Source organism: Mus caroli, unplaced genomic scaffold (assembly GCF_978045245.1).
Source record: "Mus caroli unplaced genomic scaffold, Mus_caroli_1 scaffold_8, whole genome shotgun sequence".
In the NCBI taxonomy this organism is placed as follows: Eukaryota; Metazoa; Chordata; class Mammalia; order Rodentia; family Muridae; genus Mus; species Mus caroli.
Window position 1 is genome coordinate 65,617,762 of NW_028227263.1, and position 16,914 is coordinate 65,634,675.

Genomic DNA, 16,914 nt, shown 5'->3' on the forward strand with positions numbered 1-16,914 from the left:
GGAACTCTTCCACATCCTTAGAGAGTCCTCCTCACCATCCCTAGTGGCAACTTCTCTACTACAGGCTCTGCGTCTGTCTCACGCCCGTGACCCCTGCATGCTGGAGGTAGAACCGCTGTGTGCTGTTTAAAGCTGAGAAGCTGTGGGGCTTTACTGTGAGATGCCTTCAAGAAGTCACCCTCAGCAGATGTTTACCTCTTCCCGCTGGACCTTTGGGTGCACACTACTTGGCTATGCAGATATGGAGAGAGCAGTTCCCACACCCTATGGGGATGGTATTTGGGTGAGCTTGTAGGATAGCCAAGGCTGTCTTTCGATATCTTTATACACAATAGTTCATGGGGGGAGGCAAATCTGCCCAGGGCCAGACAGACTCTAGGAACCTGAGGCTTTCCCTTTCCCTACAGCACTGGCATCATTCAGCCCCTTAGGGCAGGCTGGATCTTCCTCAAGAGGTTGCTGGCATAACAGGCACTGAGCTCTAAGAAAAGCTAGTAAGAGGTCAGAGTTCGTGTCCAGAAGGATGGTCTGGACTTCATTTGGCTCTACGTGAGCCCATAAGTCTACAGAAGAAGCTGGAAGCCCCCCTGGGTTCATCATCCCCAGCAGAGTAGAAAGGCAGAAACTCCAGAACCTACCAACATCGCCTGTGTGACACCCCCCTTGACTCTAGTGGTCTAGACTGGCATCCATGATTCATGTCCTTGTTACTTTGGCACCAGAGGCAGAAAAACTGGAGCCAGGCTGCCACTCTCTCTGCCCAGCTTTTGGAAATGCAGCGTAAGCCTGGAGTGAGCTTCAGGCTGTAAAGCTGGCTATACAAAATGGGGGGCTATGCTAAAGTCCTCACTAACCAAGGTATGTCAGAGGCTTAACTGGTTACCGGAGAGAGAAGAAATATAATCACAGCTCCATCCAGAACAGCAGAGGGGGTGGGGGTGGGGGTGGGGGAACATCATCAGTGTCCCCAGCATGAACGGCTTTGTTTTAAACTACAGCTGGACTCTGCCATGGGACAATGGAGTCTTTAAAACAGAAGGATGGCTTTACCCTTAATGTCTCCTATAATACTTCACATGACTGTAGATGCAGTGTTGAGTGATCAGAAAGAGAGAGGGAAGGAGAAGAGAGGAAGGAGGAGAGGTGCAAGAATCAGAGCCTGTGGAGGAGGTTGGCTCTGAGAGGTGGTGAAGGAGCCTGATAGGAAACAGCATTTATGGATCCAGTGTCCCTGCATCCTTGGGGTTGTCTCTCAGCACCCCCACCCCCGCCACTTCTTGCTCTCAGTCTTTTAGCAGCTATGTCAAGTGGTGACTCATGTTTAAGAAAAGTAATGCAGAAACAGCAAACTACCTCACGTTTTACCAGATATCATCCAACAAACAGGATGCTGGGTCTTTCCTAGCCCCAGGCTTTGGCTTTCTAGGCACTAGTCTGAGCCCACAGGAGCCCTCCCCACCCAAGCTCACCTCCTCTCAGCTTAGCTAGCTCCCACAGCTGGGACCCGAGCAGCAAGTGCCAATCAACCCTTGCTGGGGCAACAGTCAACTGACCTGAAAGGCAAAGACATCCTTGACCAGAGCCTCTCCGAAGACGAAGCTGGAGCCGGCCTCGGTGTAACTCAGGAAGACCTGGAGAGAACATAAATACAGGGAATGGGGCTGGGAAGGGAGGCAGGAACTATAGCCAGGAACTCAGGCTGGGGTGAGCAAGATCTTCAGCCCAGCACAGGTGGAAGAAGGATGCCAAGGCCTTCCTGCCTCAAGATGTACCTCTGAAACATGGTCCCTACATGCGGCCTCTGTGTTAATGGAGTTAACGAGACAAAGAATCATAATGGTAGACTTTATGTTATTTATCTTCTGAGGCTAACCAGATTACACCAGACATTGTCAAAAAACAAAAAACAAAAAAACCCCAAAAAACAAAAAAACAAAAATCCATAACTTAAAGAGCTAGGAGTAGCAGCTCCTGCCTGCAATCCCACTTGGGAAACTGAGGCAGGGGGAATTGCCAGGTGTTCAAGGCAATTCTGGGCTATGCAGTGGTACTATCTCAAAAAGCAAAACGAAGGACAACCTCTGAAATTTATGAGGATGGCTCAGTTGGTGCCATGTTTGCCTCATAACAAGGACCTACATTATGATCCCTAGAATCTATAGCTTTGAAAAAAAGCCAGGTATGGTGGTAGGTGTTTATAACCCCGTGCAGGGAGGCAGGCACAGGCAGATCCCTCAGGACTCCTGGCCAGCCATTCTACTCGGCAAGCTCCAGGCCAGTGAGAGACCCTGCCTCAAAAGAAAGAGGGCGGTGCCTGATGAACAGCACCCAAGATTGTCTTCTGACCTTTACATACATGCATGCCTACAGCTACACACCGTGGCAATATACAGACACATGCACAAGTACACATACACTAAGCCAGACCGGCTCCCAGAGTTTTTAAGTGGAACAACTCAGCATAATAAAAGCCAGATGATGTAAGCCAGGCATGGCAGCATGTGCTTTTCATCCCAGCACTTGGAAGGCAGAGGCAGGTAGATGTTTGTCAAGTTGAGGCCAACCTGGTCTATAGAATGAGATCCAGATCAGCAATAGAAACATAATGAGAGCCATCTTTAAAAAAAAAGAAAAAGAAAGAAAAAAAAAGCAGCTGAAAAAAAAATAAAAGAAAGAAAACCAAACATGACTTCAATAAATTTCTAAGTTCAAATGCCAAGTGGATGAGATTTTTAAAGGTTTCTGTTGTTAGCAATTTTAACTCACTTACATTTCAAGGCACTGAAAAAAAAAACCAAAAATGCAGCAGGTCACGTGACCTGGCATCTGCATACCCTATGGGAATCACCATCTGGGAATCCATTCCATCACCAGACCCAGCCTCTGAAAAGATGAGAGGGACTGGGGAACCTTGGGCTGGTGGCCCCTGCAAGCCCCTGGTCAGCCCCCTATTCTCAACCCAGATATAGGGTCCTAGTCTTTTTGGTCCCGAACTATCTCCCTGTGACCTCCACATCTATCTCCCTGAATCAAGTGGCCTCTCCCCAAGTCTCCAGAAGCAGACCGGACATACACACCTGGATCTGGTCACCTAACCACTGGAACGCAACAAATCCTGGTTCTGTTCTGATGACGAAGAGTCCAAGCACAAACTGCAGCCCAAGGCCCCAGGATACAGCCCTCCATGACACCTGCCAGCCAACAGAAAGGTCCTAGTGAGCTGAGCTGCTTGGGGGGATTCACAGGTTCACTGCAGGGTATGGTATGGGGTGGGGTGGATGCAGGAAGAACATAAGGAGCTTTGTCCTGCCTGTAGTAGTCTGGGTCCAGCCTAACACTGGGTCTGCTGCCAACAGTTACACAGGCTCTTGGCAGGTGAAGCAGAAACAGTACAGCATTCTGCAGGCTGATGTGCAGCTCGCCTGGTCTCCAGGCCCAGCTCCTCTCCAGCTCAGTGTACAATGTCTGTCTGCCTGGACCCTCACTGGCTGACCTCTATGAGCTCTCAGCAACCCTGACCTCAGGTCTCTTGATGGCCCAAGTGACACAGAAGAGCCCAGGCCCTAGGACTGCATTTCTCATTCAGCACAGAATGAATCCTTGACCTCACAGGACAGCATCGGACACTAGTGCAGCCACACTCTGAAGCACACAGGGGTCCTGATTCTGGGGCACGGTTGCACTATGGTTGCCATGGAGACAGTGAGAGAAGAGCCCAGTCAGCCTGCACAGCAGGGACTTCCCTCATGGGCAGGACATCGTGTATACCAGTTACCTGAAGGGCTTGCTCGGCCAGCCTTGCCCCAGAATTTCTAACTCAATATGGGAGGAGTCAAGGCCAAGAGTCAGTGTTTCTAGTATATTCCAAGAAAATGTTGTAACCCCTGGTTAGGGAAGCTGACCTCAAACCACTATTGTAAGCTAATGATTTCAGGATACCCTTGGACTCTCTAATGGAACCAGAAGTTCAGGTTTCCTATCTTCTGGGGTAAGGTGATTCCTGAGGCCCGAGGAACACGCTTATGACCAAGGTGACAAATATCCCCAGCAGCCTGTGAGTTTGGAATGATATCAGCAGTCCTCCCCAGAAAACTCCCTGTCCCCTGGGGCATTCAAAGGCTTCTGCTTAGACGGATAACTTCCCACTTAGGGTCTTCAGTCCCAGTATGTCCCTTAACAGCTGCACAGGAAACTTATCCCAGTGCACATTGCTCTTCTCCGATGAACCTCAGGTGTTCTCTCAGCAGGAACATCCATCTCACCCCAGCCCCAGCCCACAGGGAGCATCCCCTGGCTTGCAGCCTGGGTAGCCAGCTGAACACTCACAGCACGGTGATGCTTTGAGCCAGCGAAGAGAAGGACAAGGAACACACAGACCCCTGCAAAAGACACCAGCTGTTCTGGCCGCTGGGCGGTGTCCAGAGATAACCACAAGATCATACCCAGGCCAGCAGCAAGGGCTAGACCTCTGTAGGAGAGAGATAAGAGAGATAGAAAGCTATCAGCCATAACATCTCTCTCTATGTCTCTGTCTCTCTCTCTCACACACATACACATGCACACATACACACATGTGCACATATACATGCACACACACATGCTGCCACCCACATACACACCCTTAGTGGCCCAGGGATTCTACCTAATGCCCTGTGGGTTATGGGTTCTTTACTCAGAGTGTTGGGCACAATCATCTCTCTGGCTCTTGGCAATTCCAGGTCCAGCTCCCTGCTATCCTCTTGAGTGGTTTTTTGGGATAGTATTTGCCAACCAGAATTCAGCTGTATGTGCCAGAGAAACCCTGTAGCTCTCTGGAGTTTTCTCTTTTAGCCTCATATCCAGTTCAATATGCCACCGCTGTAGAAGGCACAGATAGCAATCCCTGACTGAATCCCAGCTCTCCACACGGGGCTGCTTCTGCAGATACACAGGATGCACGAACTATGGGGCTGGCTTCCTCCAGTAGACGGCAAAGGATGCTGGGAACAGTCTTGGGAATGAGAGTGTAGAAACATGTGGCAGAAGTAAGACCACTCTGGAGTAGTCTTAGTAGATCTGCAGGCAACAGGCAACATTGGACTAGGAAAGCCACGGGCTTTAATATACAATTCCAGCCCATGGGAACATCTCTGTAGACTGAGCCCAGAAAAGCCGCAAGGCTGAGTTGTCTAGCCACCCCAGGATGCCCAAGACGCAGCACCTGGAGTGAAAAACTATTCTGGAGTCTGAAGATTTAAAGTCTTGAGCTGGCAAGATGGCTCAGCAGATAAAGCTGATGATCTGAATCCAACTCCCCATGGTGGAAAGAGAGAACGGATCCCCAAAAGTTGTCTTCAGGCATTCACATATGCACATTCACAGCCACCCACATCTATCATACACACACACACACACACACACACACACACACACACACACACACACACACAAATATATCAAGATAATTTAAAAAAAAAAAAAAGGATCTCACCTTCTTGCCCTTTGCACTTGCTTGGGTCCTGCCACCCCGCCTTCTTATCTCTCTCACCCTTTTGGACGGCGTCCTACCCATCTGCCGTGTTGTGGAAGTGAGAACTTGTTTTCCTTCGTTTCACAGCTAAGAGGAGTTTGCCCTGACTGTCAGATGAGACTTTTGACTCTGAACTCTCCTGTTGATGTCTGGCCAAGTAAAGACTGAACAATTCAAATAAGAAGCCATGTCATGTATGTGAGAAGCAGGGGTTGGGCCAGGGGTAGGGGGTGCTATGTCTTGGGTGTGAATTTTCCCATCAAAACTCATGTTGGATTTATTTTGTTTTGAGACAGAGTCTTCTATTGCCCAAGCTGGCTTCAAACTCCTGCTTCCATTTCCAAAGTGCTGGGATTACAGGTGCTCTCATCACGATGCCTGATTTTTCATGGTGAAATGAAACTGTCAGGGTGCTAGGAGAGGCCTTTCAGAGGTAATTAGGTCCTCTCATGAAGAAACCGGTTAATCATAGGGGGTCCAAGGGAACGCTCTCTCCACTGGGTAGTCTGCATTAGTTACTGTGCAGAGCAGGCGGGTCATGTGAATCTGAGTGGCCTCTCCTATTTTATCTCTTCCACGGTCCCTTGCTTGCCCTTCTGCTACCACGAGCTGAAGCATAAGGTCAAACAGATGCCAACCACGAGCTCTCAGACTTCTCAGACTCCAGAGCCATGAGCCAAAGTAAACCTCTATTCTTTATAAATTGTTCTGTCTGCGGTGCTCAGTTATAGCAAGAGAAAAGAATGGCAGGGGTCTGACACTCTAGCCTCCCTTTCCTCTCTATGGTATCTCTGTGGTTTGTAGTTTCCAGAGCTGCTTTTTTTTTTTTTTTTAAGATTTATTTTATTTTCAATTATGTATGTGGGAGGAGTGGATACATGAGTGCAGGTGTCTGCTAAGGCCTGAGTATTTGCTGGAATTATAGGCAGTTGTAAACCATCCATTGTGGGTGCTTGGAACCAAACAAGGGTCCTCTGCAACAGTGGTGGTTTTTTTTTTTAACCACCAAGCTATTTCTTAACTCTAGGTCTATTAAAAGAATGATTTCGTACTGGTGTGTGTGTGTGTGTGTGTGTGTGTGTGTGTGTATGTGTGTGTGTGTAGGTCAAAGGAAAACTTTTAGGTGTCTGTTCTCTCCTTCTACCTCGGACTCCAGGGATCCAACACAAAACTATTATTCAGGGCCCTGGCTAATGACATCAGAGTGCCCTGGGGCTAATTTAAAATGTTGGCACTTGGCCCAACATAGCCTATTGAATGGAGCTCCAGGGATGTCCAGGGTCTCTGTAGTGGGGAGTTAAGCTAGCCCCAGGGGATCTGCCTAATAAGACATCTAGGAAAGGCCTCTGTGCTTGGTGGCCAGACTCTCTGAATATAGGAAATTCTCACAAGTCTGCCCTTAGCCCTCAGTTACCCGGTGCAACAATCAAAACAAAGAAACTAACAAAAAAAAAAACCTGTTGAAACAGAGCTGGCCCAAGCTTCTGCAGCCACCCAGCACCTCTGCCCAGGGCTCCAGGGGACAGGCAGGATGGAGCACTTTCTGAGGCTGAAGGTGTTCTCACCTCTTCAGCCAGAGGCTCAGGCAAGAGTGGCCCTGAAACTTCACACAGTTCTTCAGCTTGGACCCCAGAAGCCTCTTTAGCAGACTGTAGGCCAGAAAGACGAGAACCACACAGGTGATGACGAACAGCGCCAGCGCCCTCCGGAAGTCCAGGAGGCAGGCGATGATCAGGAAGCCGATAAATGCTGCAGGAGGAGTGGATAGCAGGCTTACCAGGAGAAGACATTGCTCTTGAACCCTGTGGCCCAGTCCCCGGCTCTGCCTTGTCCACCCAGAGCGTTAAGGGCAGGGAACTTGCTCAGTTCCTGACAGCCTCGCTTTCCCAGTGCAGAAGTGAAAACACCTGTTCCTACTGGGTCAGAAGGTTATTAGGGGGCTGAGGGGGCTGCTCAGTGGTGGAAGCTTTCCCAACATGCCTGAGGCCCCCGCAAATGTGTAAAAGGGGCCTCTGCACATTATAAAGTGAGGTAGAGACTGAGAGAGACTGAAACAATGTAGCCAGCATCCAGCGAGTGCCTGGCCAGAGGACCAGGCTGGATAAGTCAGGGCTATATGACTCCAGATAGCACCTTCAGCCTATCTGTCAATCAATGACCACCACCACTACCCCGCACCGTGTGTGTGTGTGTGTGTGTGTGTGTGTGTGTGTGTGTGTGTGTGTGTGTGTTGTTTGTTTGTGTATCGGTGGGCACAGCGTTGCTAGGTTTGGGTAGGTCACACTCATCTTCAACAGCCTCTTTCTTCCCCTACCCTCACAGCTGCTATAAAAGAAATGGCAGGAGCCCTACTATGTCTGTGGGTCTGTAGTCCTTACTTCTCAAGAGTTCAGCAAGCTCAGGTTACTGGACGCTGGGAACTTGATAAGCCCCCTGCTGTGACCCCACAGTCGCTGAGTAGGATAGCTTCCCCTTTCCCTTGCTGCCCAGGCAACCTGACTACAAGCACACGCTATGAACTACTCATTAACTACATGGCATGTGACTGTCGTCTCTCGGAAACCTCTAAGAAAGGGAACGTGACTCTGTCTCCTGGCCTGGAACCCACACAGTCCCTGCCATGCTGCTGCCTGCCCGTGGAGTTAAGAACTCTACTTTAACTGGGCTCCAGACCTTAGTAGGCCCCTTTAGACCTTAGCATGACTGACTTCATGATGGAAGTACCACTCAGGCCATAAAACTCAGCACAAAGATAGCACCACCTGCCGAAATGAGAACAAAGACCTAATTTACCAAAGTCCATGGTGCTGGGAAAGTCTCTACATGGACTCACCTTGCTTTTTAGCTTCTGTGGTTCTGCTTCTGGCTAGCTGTTCTTGTTAGCTGAAGTATGTCAGTTCAGGACATAATTTTTGTGCTTAAACACTCACCCTGAGAAAAGCCCAGGGCTACACTGGGATCCTGAAACACTCAGCGTAGTCACCAGCAAGCTAATAAAACCTTTCTATTGGCTTAAACCTGTGTCCGAGTAGTCTTCTCTGTTGGATGCCCCACAACGTTATTAATACAGCTCCTACCTGAAATGACAATCAGACTCATGGTGGAGTTTTTATGGGTGTTGTATGTCAAGCCCTTTACTGATGGAGCCATCTCCTCGTCTCACCAATGACAGTTTTCTTCCTAGAGTTCCCTCTTCCATGGCCTGACTCTCCTGTGAGCCGCTGAGCCAGTCTATGCTTTTGCCTCACAAAAGGAACATGGCAGCAGTGGAGGGAAGACACTTCTCCCTGGCTTTTGAGTTTCAGAATCCAGGGCCTCGCAGAGTGGAAAGGGCTTAGCCAACCAAAGGAAAACATGGGGAAGCAGTTCACAGAAACATGAGTCTCACCTCACCTGCTACCTGTTAGCGTATCACTTAGAACAGGACAATGGTCCTGGGGCCAGGGGAAGATTGAGGCTTGAACCTCACAAACTGACTGAAGCCCAGGGCTTTTGTGGCAGGGCAAGCTGAGGAACCCAGGCCTTGCTTCCTGAGAGGAGCCCCAACAGGGCATAGGCCTTCAGAGAGGACTGCTGTGTGTGGCCTGTAGGGGGGCAGAACTCATGAGCTCTGCACACCCACAGCAAGCACATAAGCTCTGGAAGAGACACCCCTGTCCCCACATAGGGGTTCAGAAAGGGAAGGTGGGGGCCCAGGGCAGGTCCACAGTGGAGGAAAAGGACATCAGAATCACCTACCCTGAGAGAAGCTAGGACAGTTGCAAAAGTAGACAGGTCAGTAGATACTGAGGGACAGTAGTTAAGGCCTGCTGGAGAAAGGGTTCTGAAAGGATAGCCCAGAATGACAGAAATCAAGCTCCCGTCATTCAGGGGACGGCAAAATTGAAGTTTGTGTCAAGTTGTAGAAATAAAGTTCTCTTTCTCTCACTAGGAGCTCCTGCAGAGAAGGGCTCTCCTTATCCCTTCCAGTAGTAAGGTCTCCCCCCTCCCTCCCTCCCTCCTTCCCTCCCTCCCTCCCTCCCTCCCTCCCTCCCTCCCTCCCTCCCTCCCTCCCTCCCTCCTTTCCTCCCTCTCTTCTTCTCTCTCTTCCAGAGCCAAGAAAACCTTGAATTATAGCCATAAAACCAACCAAACAACAACAAACCCAGGATCTCATACCATAAGGGCAAAAAATTCACCATGTAGCTGATGACAACCTTGAATTCTGATCTAGCCTCCTCCGTCTCCAGGTGCCGGGATGCAGGACATGCCATCATTCCCAGTTTGGGGCAGTGCTGGGAGTGAACATGGGGCTCTGTGCACACTTGGCTTGAACTCTGCCAACTGAGCTATAACCCCAGCCCATTTAAAAAGAAAGTTGTAATTTATTGTGGGGGTGGCATGCGGGTGGCATGCAGGTGCCGAGCTCAGAGGACAGCTTTTAGAAGCCTGCTCTTTCCTCCCATGTCTACCTGGGTGTTTTGGACAGAACTCAAGTCCTCAATTTGTGTGACAAATGCTTTTAGCCACTGAGCCATCATCTCCCTGATCAACCTGGTTTTGATCAAAGTCTAATGAAGCCCAGGCCGGCCTCTAATTCACTATCTAGATAAGGCTAGCCTTTTCTCTTGGTCTTCCAGGCACCAGTGGCCATTTCTTCTTCATCTTTCTAAAATGTACTCTCAGCTCAAACATGTTCAGTGTCTCCCCTTAATAACACCTGGCATGCCCACCCTCTGTCACACACTGACCCCTAGGAGTCCCTTCTTCTCAAAAAAAAAAAAACAAAAAAAAAAACAAAAAAAAAAAAAAACAAATGAACAAAAATCTCTCAGCAGGGAAAGGTGCTTCATGCCTATAGTCTCAGAACTTAGGAATCTAAGGCAGGAAGACTGCCATGAGTATGAGGCTAGCCTGTGTTATACAGTGAATTTTATGCCAGCCTAAACTACAAAGTAAGACTGTCTCAAAAACAAACCAACAACTCTCCTCCTCTTCCTCTTCCTCCTCCTCCTCCTCTTCCTCCTCCTTCTCTTTCTCCTCTTCCTCCTTCTTTGGGGTTTTGGCTTTTTGAGACAGGGTTTCTCTATGTAGACCAGGCTGTCAATTTTTTTCTTTTCCTTTTCCTTTTCCTTTTCCTTTTCCTTTTCCTTTTCCTTTTGCTTTTCCTTTTCCTTTTCCTTTTCCTTTTCCTTTTCCTTTTCCTTTTCCTTTTTCTTTTTCTTCTCCTTTTTCATGCAGGGCCTCACCGTATAGAACTGGTTGGCATGGAACTCAGACAGACATGGGCCTGCCTCTGTTTTCTTAGCATTAGATATGAGCCTCTTACATCCCTGTCCCTAAACCAGTGGACACTGCTCAGCCCTTATCCCTTCCCTTCCCTTCCCTTTCTGAAGGCATTGGCTTTTTGAGTTCTTTACATGTAGCTGGTCCAAGACTTTCTGTCCTTGACTTATTCCTCAATTCATTCTGCAAACGTCCTTTGGAAACAACTTCACCTGCCCATGGCTTAGACCGTTCTACCCCTACCAAATGGTTCTCATTTCTCTCTCCCTGTGGAGACTATCTCCTTCATCTGTGCTCTGTTGAAGGGACCATCGTGTCCCCATCACCCAAACAGAAAGCTGGGCCAGCCTTAACTTAAGACCTCCTCCATCCTGTGCACTGGTCACTGCCTAGGGTCGGCAAGCACTGATCGTTCCCTCCATTCTCAGCCAGTCTGTCCTTTACTTTATCCTCACACACGCTGGGGCCTCACTCTCTTCTCTGTCTCTCCTGCAGCCATTTTTTTTAGTCTCGCAGTGTGATGTCAACCTGGACACTCCTCAGTCTAAATCCATCCGTGATATCTCTGTACTTCAGAGTCAAATCCAAGTTCCTGAATATATCAACTACCTTGCTCACTCCCGATAACCAGGCCTTTCGGAGTCTTCCAGTCTCAGGAGACTCAGGCTGGGCACCCTTCAGAAACCTAGCCCCAGATACACTAGGCTATCAAAGCCCACACCCTGTTTGTCTTCACCTTTGCTCCCTGACCTTTGTGCTTTGAGGGGTGGGGTGTGGGAGGGTCTCAATACTCATTGCTCTCCCCTCTATCCAGGTGACCCAAGACCGTGGACCTGAAAGGAACACCCTCCCAGATAGATGGTTTGTTGTTTTGTGTGAGCACTTTTAGGTCTTTCCCTTAGTCCTGGGGAAGGACTTGGGAATGGATTCTAGTTTGGCTTGAAGGAGACCTGAGCTCCTATCTTGAGTTGGCTGAATTGGTGCTCAGCAAACTTTCTTGGTTGACTGGGTGAGTGGATGAGCCTGCTTCATGATACGGAGAACAGAGGGGCAGTAACTGTCTCCTGAGTGGGACAGGATAAGCCATGCTTACCAGTAGAGAGCAGGCCTTTGCTGATCCATCCAAACAGCTGCCAGTGCTCCCTGCAGAGGCTTCTCGCTTGCACAGTCGGCTGCAGACTCCTCCTGAGGAGAGCACCGCCAGGGCTCATAAGTACCCAACCGCAACTTTCACCCCAGAGGGGAGCCCCAAAACCTGCAGGTAGAAGCTACTCAAGTATATTCCCAGGGTGGTAATGGAATATGGCAGGTTTGTCCTTGCTAACTTACAAGGCTGAAAAGCAACCACAGTCCAAAGACACAAACCATGGTTCTGCACGTGCTGGGGGTCGAGGCCACTCTTCAGGGCCACCTCTGATCTTGGGTGAGAGAAGGAACTAACCGATAGGTAGAGGCTTGTGGCCATTCAGAAGGACAGATTCATGGCTGTCCAACCTCCTCGTTGCTTCTACCTGCCCATTGAGTAAGACCAAGCAGTTCTCAACTATTGGCTCCCCTTGGACAGGGACATTTATCGTCTGAGTCCTCAGTGCCTGAAAGGACACGTGAAAATATGCAGGTGGCCATCCTCATTGCCTCCGGTGTCCAGAATGGACTCTAGGCCTGGGGTCCATTGGTCACTTGTGTGTCCCTAGAGGAAGGGCTGCTACTCAAATCTCGAAGGTCCTGTTGGCCCAGCAACTAGTAGATCCACAGTGGTTGCTCAAGAGATTCAACCCTCTGCTACTGTTGCCAGGGCTCCTCATGTCGGGAAGGTGTATCTTCTCCAGTCCCCCTAAGCAGCTAGAGGTCCCACCACCATCACACCTTGTCCTTGAGGTGTTCTTCCTGCTCTGTTCAGAGCAGAATTCGGCCAGCCAGGACCCTCTAGGCTCACACCAGATCCTGTGGGCTGGTCCCTTCACCTCTGTGTAAAGTGGGGAGTCTGGCCTGGTCCAGGAGTGTTACAAACTGAACCCCGGAGTTCACAAAGCAGCTCAACAACTGAATGGGGTAGTAGGCAAATGAGGGAGGTTGCAGGGAGGCCTGAGAAGCCCTGTATCTGTGTTGGGATTACATCCTGGCTGGGTACCAGCACCTGGCCTGGCTCAACCCTTGACTTCCCTTGGCCAGGCTTCCATCAGCTTTCCCCGTGCCCTCACAGACATCACCTACCATCGGGAGAAGGGCTTCCACACTGCTTTGCTCCTGCTGCCTCCACCCTCTGGCAGGCTTGAGTGCCTGTGTGGGAGCTGGCCTTCCTCCTAAAGCAGACAGGGAGCAGTCAGGGCCAGCCTTCCCACCAAGGGCTGAAGGGCACAGAGATAAGGAAGACCCTGGCAGCCCCGTGCACACACAGCACCTCATGAGAAGACTGAGGTAGAGACTGGACTGCTGCATGGGAAATAGGGGGACTCTTAATTAAATTCTTCAATGCATGCATTGAGCATCTACTATGTACAGACACATCCTGCCTCAGCATTTCACTCTGGCTTCCTGAAGACCTGAAGGAAACCCTTAAGGAAGTTTCTAGGCAGGCCCGCCCCACTGTATGACTCCAGGGCACCTCTTGATGCACTATCCAAGTAGGGAGAGCTGGGGGCACTTGGTAAAGGAGAGGGAACCTTGTTAGGGAAGGGAGGGAGGGCAGAGGTATCATGTCAGGCTTTTCAGTCCTCTGCTTGGCCTTTGGGGAGCCAAGACAAGATGGCAAGTTCTTTAAATGCCAAGGACACCCCACCCCATCATCTGCTTCCCCTCTCATCTTGTAGACCAGATGTTCTTCCCTCCTGGGACCTTTGCTGACAGCACACAGTGGGTACATCACACAGTGGGTACTCAGGACATGTTTAAGGGGTGAAATAAAGGTGGGTGCTTTGTTCTGGGGAGGCACTACACAAGCAGAGCTGAGAACACAGAGTGAACACACAGTCCCCCAGCCCATGAGCTGCCAGTCAAGCTGAGGGGCCCTCCCACCATGAGCTGCCACTCAAACTGAGCCACCCCACCTAGTGAGATGCCAATCAAGCTGAGCTCCCCCCCCCCCCCCCGTGAGATGCCAGTCAGGCTGAGGAGGTGCTATAGGGGAAGGGGACAGACCATTATTTCCAGGAACTCAGCCCCCATGTTCTCCAGGCCATGGGCCACAGGTGTGAGAGAAATGGACTCTCTTTGCCTTGGTGTGTCTTCTGCCATGTGCTAGGCTCTTCAGCTGAAAGACAAAGATGTCACAGAGGGTCCACAGCTGAAGGGAGGGCCAGGAGAGAGAAGAAGAACCAGAGAGGGAGGGAGAGGGGTAGGGGGAAAGGGAGACGGAGAGGGAGAGAGAAGGGGAGAGGGGGAGAGATACCCTTTCTGCCCTTTCTCCTGATCCTGGAAGATGCAAGTCCTTGTAAACTCCAACAGTGAACTGTCCCTTAGTCACCAGTCACCAGGAAGGGAAAGAGAGAATGGTATAGGCATCTGGTGTGGGCACTGCTCAGAAAAGAGCCCTTAGTTATCTTTACTTCCTACAACCGGTGAAAATCATTGGCAGGGGAGGAAGTGCTCATTTCATCCATCTTGAAAACATGGTTCCAGCCCCTGGGTCCGAACCTATCTGAAGCCGGCGGCCCTACCCAGGACGGTTCCATTCAAACCCCAACATCCCTCATTCTCAGTGAAGCTCAAATGAGAGCCCAAACTCCCGTTTCCCCACTGCGGTCCCTTTCTTGTCCACACCCTTAGGCCTTCCCTACTCAACAGCAGCTGGCTAAGCGGATCTTCCCAGACACAGACCCTCAGAGGGCATGTGGAGCACACAGCCAGAGCTGGGGGATGCCTGCTACCTGGGCACTCGCAGACACCGCTGCACAGAGAGGAGAGGAGCCCACACTACTCACAGATTGGCAGTGAGAAGGCAGCGTCAGGAGGGATTGACTGTCCAGAAGGACTGACTGACTGAAGCACAGGTTGCTGTGGGGAGGGCTGGGTCCAACCTGCTTGGGCTTTGGCCTGTTCACTTCTGTCGAAATTCCTGGGCAGAGTCCAAAACTGAAGTAGGTTGGGCTTCCCCAGAGCTCAGCGCCACCGCAGGGGCGGGGACCCCAGCCTGTTTCAGAAAAAGCACGATGGGGGAGCCTGACTCACTCAAGCCGGGTCCTCTGTGGTCCTGCCCTCTGTCTGTTGCCCTTTCCCAAACCAACCTCTTCCTGGCCTTGCTCCAGGACGCCTCCTTTGGGAAGCCACCTTGGTTACGCTCGCCCTCCTCTTTCTGTCAGCATCCTGGAAATGCGTCTGCATGTTGCGACTCAGCCTCCTTTTCTCACATTATCAGCGACTCGTTTTCCAAAACTAGAAGACATAGAAAGCACTGACTTTATCACAAACGGTGGTGGCTCGGGGCCAAGCATCGCACAGTCGCAGAAACAAGCCAAAACCACACCATTCCCTTCTCCCCTTCTTCCTAGAGTGACACCCGAGTTACACATGCAAAGTTGGGGGACAACACTTTCATCTTCAATCCTCACACTAAATTTAAACTTACCTGACAGGATTTAATAATTAATGATGTACACTCTTTAATAATTAATTATCTTTTATGATACAAAAGATGCCTCACACAGAGGCATACACTGGCTGTTTTGGAAAAATGGAAGAGAAGAGGCTGGGCGTAAGTGGTACCCCCTGCTCTTGGAAAACATCTGTTTCTATTGGGGTAGGGAGAATATCATCTCATCTAACCCAGCCTGACTTTGAACCTGCTATGTAGCCGAAGTTAGCCTTAAACACCCAATCCTCCGGCCTCCACATGTCCAATACTGGGATTCCAGGCGTGCGTCTCCACACCCCTGGTCATGCGGAATGAAGCATGAAGGTGTTATAGAAATATACAGAGCCTAAGAATTTTTCTTATTTCCCCTTAAGTATACACTATTTTGTTATTCATTTTCCAATAGGAAATTGTACTGTTGCAGGGTTTTCACAACTTGCTTATCTGGATATACATAGACACACACATGGACACATACGTCTATTGTATCTGGAGATACAATACCCACTGTCAGGTCACTGATCCCCTTGATCATAAAATAAATATTTACCTTGAGCAAGACTGGGATGGGACCAGAGCAGGAGCCCCCCTCAGCCTCAATGAAGTGAAAGGATCTTATCCGCTTTGATGCCTCTGTTCTCAGTGGCTCCTCTTGTGCGCGCGCGCACACACACACACACACACACACACACACACACACACACCGCCCTTTCTTCCTCTTGGTGCCAGAAGCCGGCAGAGGCTCTCTGAGAGAGCAAGCTACTTCACAGCCTTCCTTACAACAGCTTCGGGGGCTCTGGCCTTCTAAACAAGGATTTAGTGTTATGCACGTCACCAGATGAACCTTGAGCTGAGAGCCCAAAGATCTCGATTCACCCTGGACTCTTTAACTTATTCCCTAATCTGTGGACTGCCGAGGGTGGGCTCCCTGCCAAGCTGGAAGCCGCCTTTGCTGTCCCAGGCCCGTCCTGGACTGTCTTAGCACCCTGCTCCCCACTTACTGCCCAGGATGCCCTGTGCCCTTCCCAGGCTGCTCCCCTCAGGGCTGGAGTGGCCATCAGGGATCTCACCCAGGAAGTCAAACCTCTCAGAGGCACAGAGGCTTGGGAGACTGAGAGATTGGGATGCAGCCCACAGGGATGGACAGAGAGCTGGAGGTAGGGTGGGTGTCCTGCTTCTGACTCGCCTCTTACTGCCTCACTGGCCCCCTATGCTGCTCTCTGTTTCCTGAGGGAATGGTTCTCTGAGGTCCCACTTACCCTGACAGGCCAGCGGAGGGAGGCACAAGCATGAGAAAGCAGGGTGCTGGATCATGGAACACTTTGAAGAAGATCATGTGACTACAGATGCAATGTCCCTGAGATCAAAAGGGCCTCAACGAAGCTGCAGAAGCACCAACCCCCAGCCCCGTGCTGCCCCTTGGAGGCCACACCTTGGTTGCTTTAGCTCTTTTTTTGAAGCCACCTCCCATTTCAGGAAAACACTTAGCTGTCGGGAATTGGCTCTAATGCTTTGTATTAATTCAGCTCCCCAAAGCCATTCAACCAGACACTGAGGGTCCCTGACCCCA

General features: G+C 50.3%; 1 protein-coding gene across 4 annotated transcripts in view; it reads right to left on the reverse strand.

The window, feature by feature from the left end:
* Slc28a1 (solute carrier family 28 member 1) overlaps window positions 1-16,660 on the reverse strand; it is a 57,323-nt gene extending 40,663 nt beyond the window's left edge. For 2 of the 4 annotated variants that reach the window (XM_029480068.2, XM_029480069.2), the window contains exons 1-10: window positions 15,895-16,135; window positions 14,998-15,145; window positions 14,695-14,903; window positions 13,913-14,024; window positions 12,989-13,077; window positions 11,868-11,959; window positions 7,075-7,258; window positions 4,327-4,468; window positions 3,078-3,191; window positions 1,554-1,631 (exon numbers count right to left, since the gene is read on the reverse strand). In XM_029480068.2, the coding sequence (XP_029335928.1) occupies window positions 1,554-1,631; window positions 3,078-3,191; window positions 4,327-4,468; window positions 7,075-7,258; window positions 11,868-11,959; window positions 12,989-13,077; window positions 13,913-14,008 (795 nt within the window). In that variant the 5' untranslated portion in view covers window positions 14,009-14,024; window positions 14,695-14,903; window positions 14,998-15,145; window positions 15,895-16,135. Of the gene's footprint in view, window positions 1-1,553; window positions 1,632-3,077; window positions 3,192-4,326; window positions 4,469-7,074; window positions 7,259-11,867; window positions 11,960-12,988; window positions 13,078-13,912; window positions 14,025-14,640; window positions 14,904-14,997; window positions 15,146-15,894; window positions 16,136-16,603 lie in introns of those variants that run through there. The other 2 variants (XM_021166871.3, XM_021166872.3) reach the window with 2 other exon arrangements.
* Between the last annotated feature and the right edge of the window lie 254 nt (window positions 16,661-16,914).